Genomic DNA, 466 nt, shown 5'->3' on the forward strand with positions numbered 1-466 from the left:
CGGCTGTGAGTGGGACGATGAGACTGGAGAGGTTAATGGATTTCATCAGTTCGGTTATGATGGAGAAGATTTCATAGCATTTGATCTAAAGACAAAGACATGGATCGCTCCAACACGACAGGCTGTCATCACCAAACACAAGTGGGACAGAGATGGACCTTACAATGACTATTGGAAGAACTACCATGACCAGATGTGTCCTGAGTGGCTGAAGAAGTATGTGGACTATGGGAGGAGCTCTCTGCTGAGAACAGGTACAATCACATGATCTGATGAAGTTTCATGAACAACAGTCTTCACATGTTTCCTCTGTTTCTAACCAACAGTAACAATAAATACAAACCAACACCCAGAGACCGACTGTGTCAGTTTACACACATTTATATTTCTCTCATTTTCTCTCACCTCTACCTCTCTTTCCTTTCCCCCACTTTCTCTCTGTCACTCTCTCTTACATATTTATCAC

At 42.7% G+C, this 466-nt stretch overlaps 1 protein-coding gene across 1 annotated transcript in view; it reads left to right on the top strand.

Annotated features, from left to right (window-relative positions):
* Positions 1-4: 4 nt before the first annotated feature.
* Positions 5-466, top strand: part of LOC111239935 (H-2 class I histocompatibility antigen, Q10 alpha chain-like) — a gene marked incomplete at its 5' end in the record, with an annotated part of 1,605 nt that continues 1,143 nt past the window's right edge. Inside the window, 2 exons of the mRNA XM_022769882.1 lie at positions 5-254; positions 327-364. Coding sequence (XP_022625603.1) covers positions 5-254; positions 327-364 — 288 coding nt within the window. The remainder of the gene's footprint in view (positions 255-326; positions 365-466) is intronic.

Source organism: Seriola dumerili, unplaced genomic scaffold (assembly GCF_002260705.1).
Source record: "Seriola dumerili isolate Sdu_G_001 unplaced genomic scaffold, Sdu_1.0 BDQW01006591.1, whole genome shotgun sequence".
Taxonomy (NCBI): Eukaryota; Metazoa; Chordata; class Actinopteri; order Carangiformes; family Carangidae; genus Seriola; species Seriola dumerili.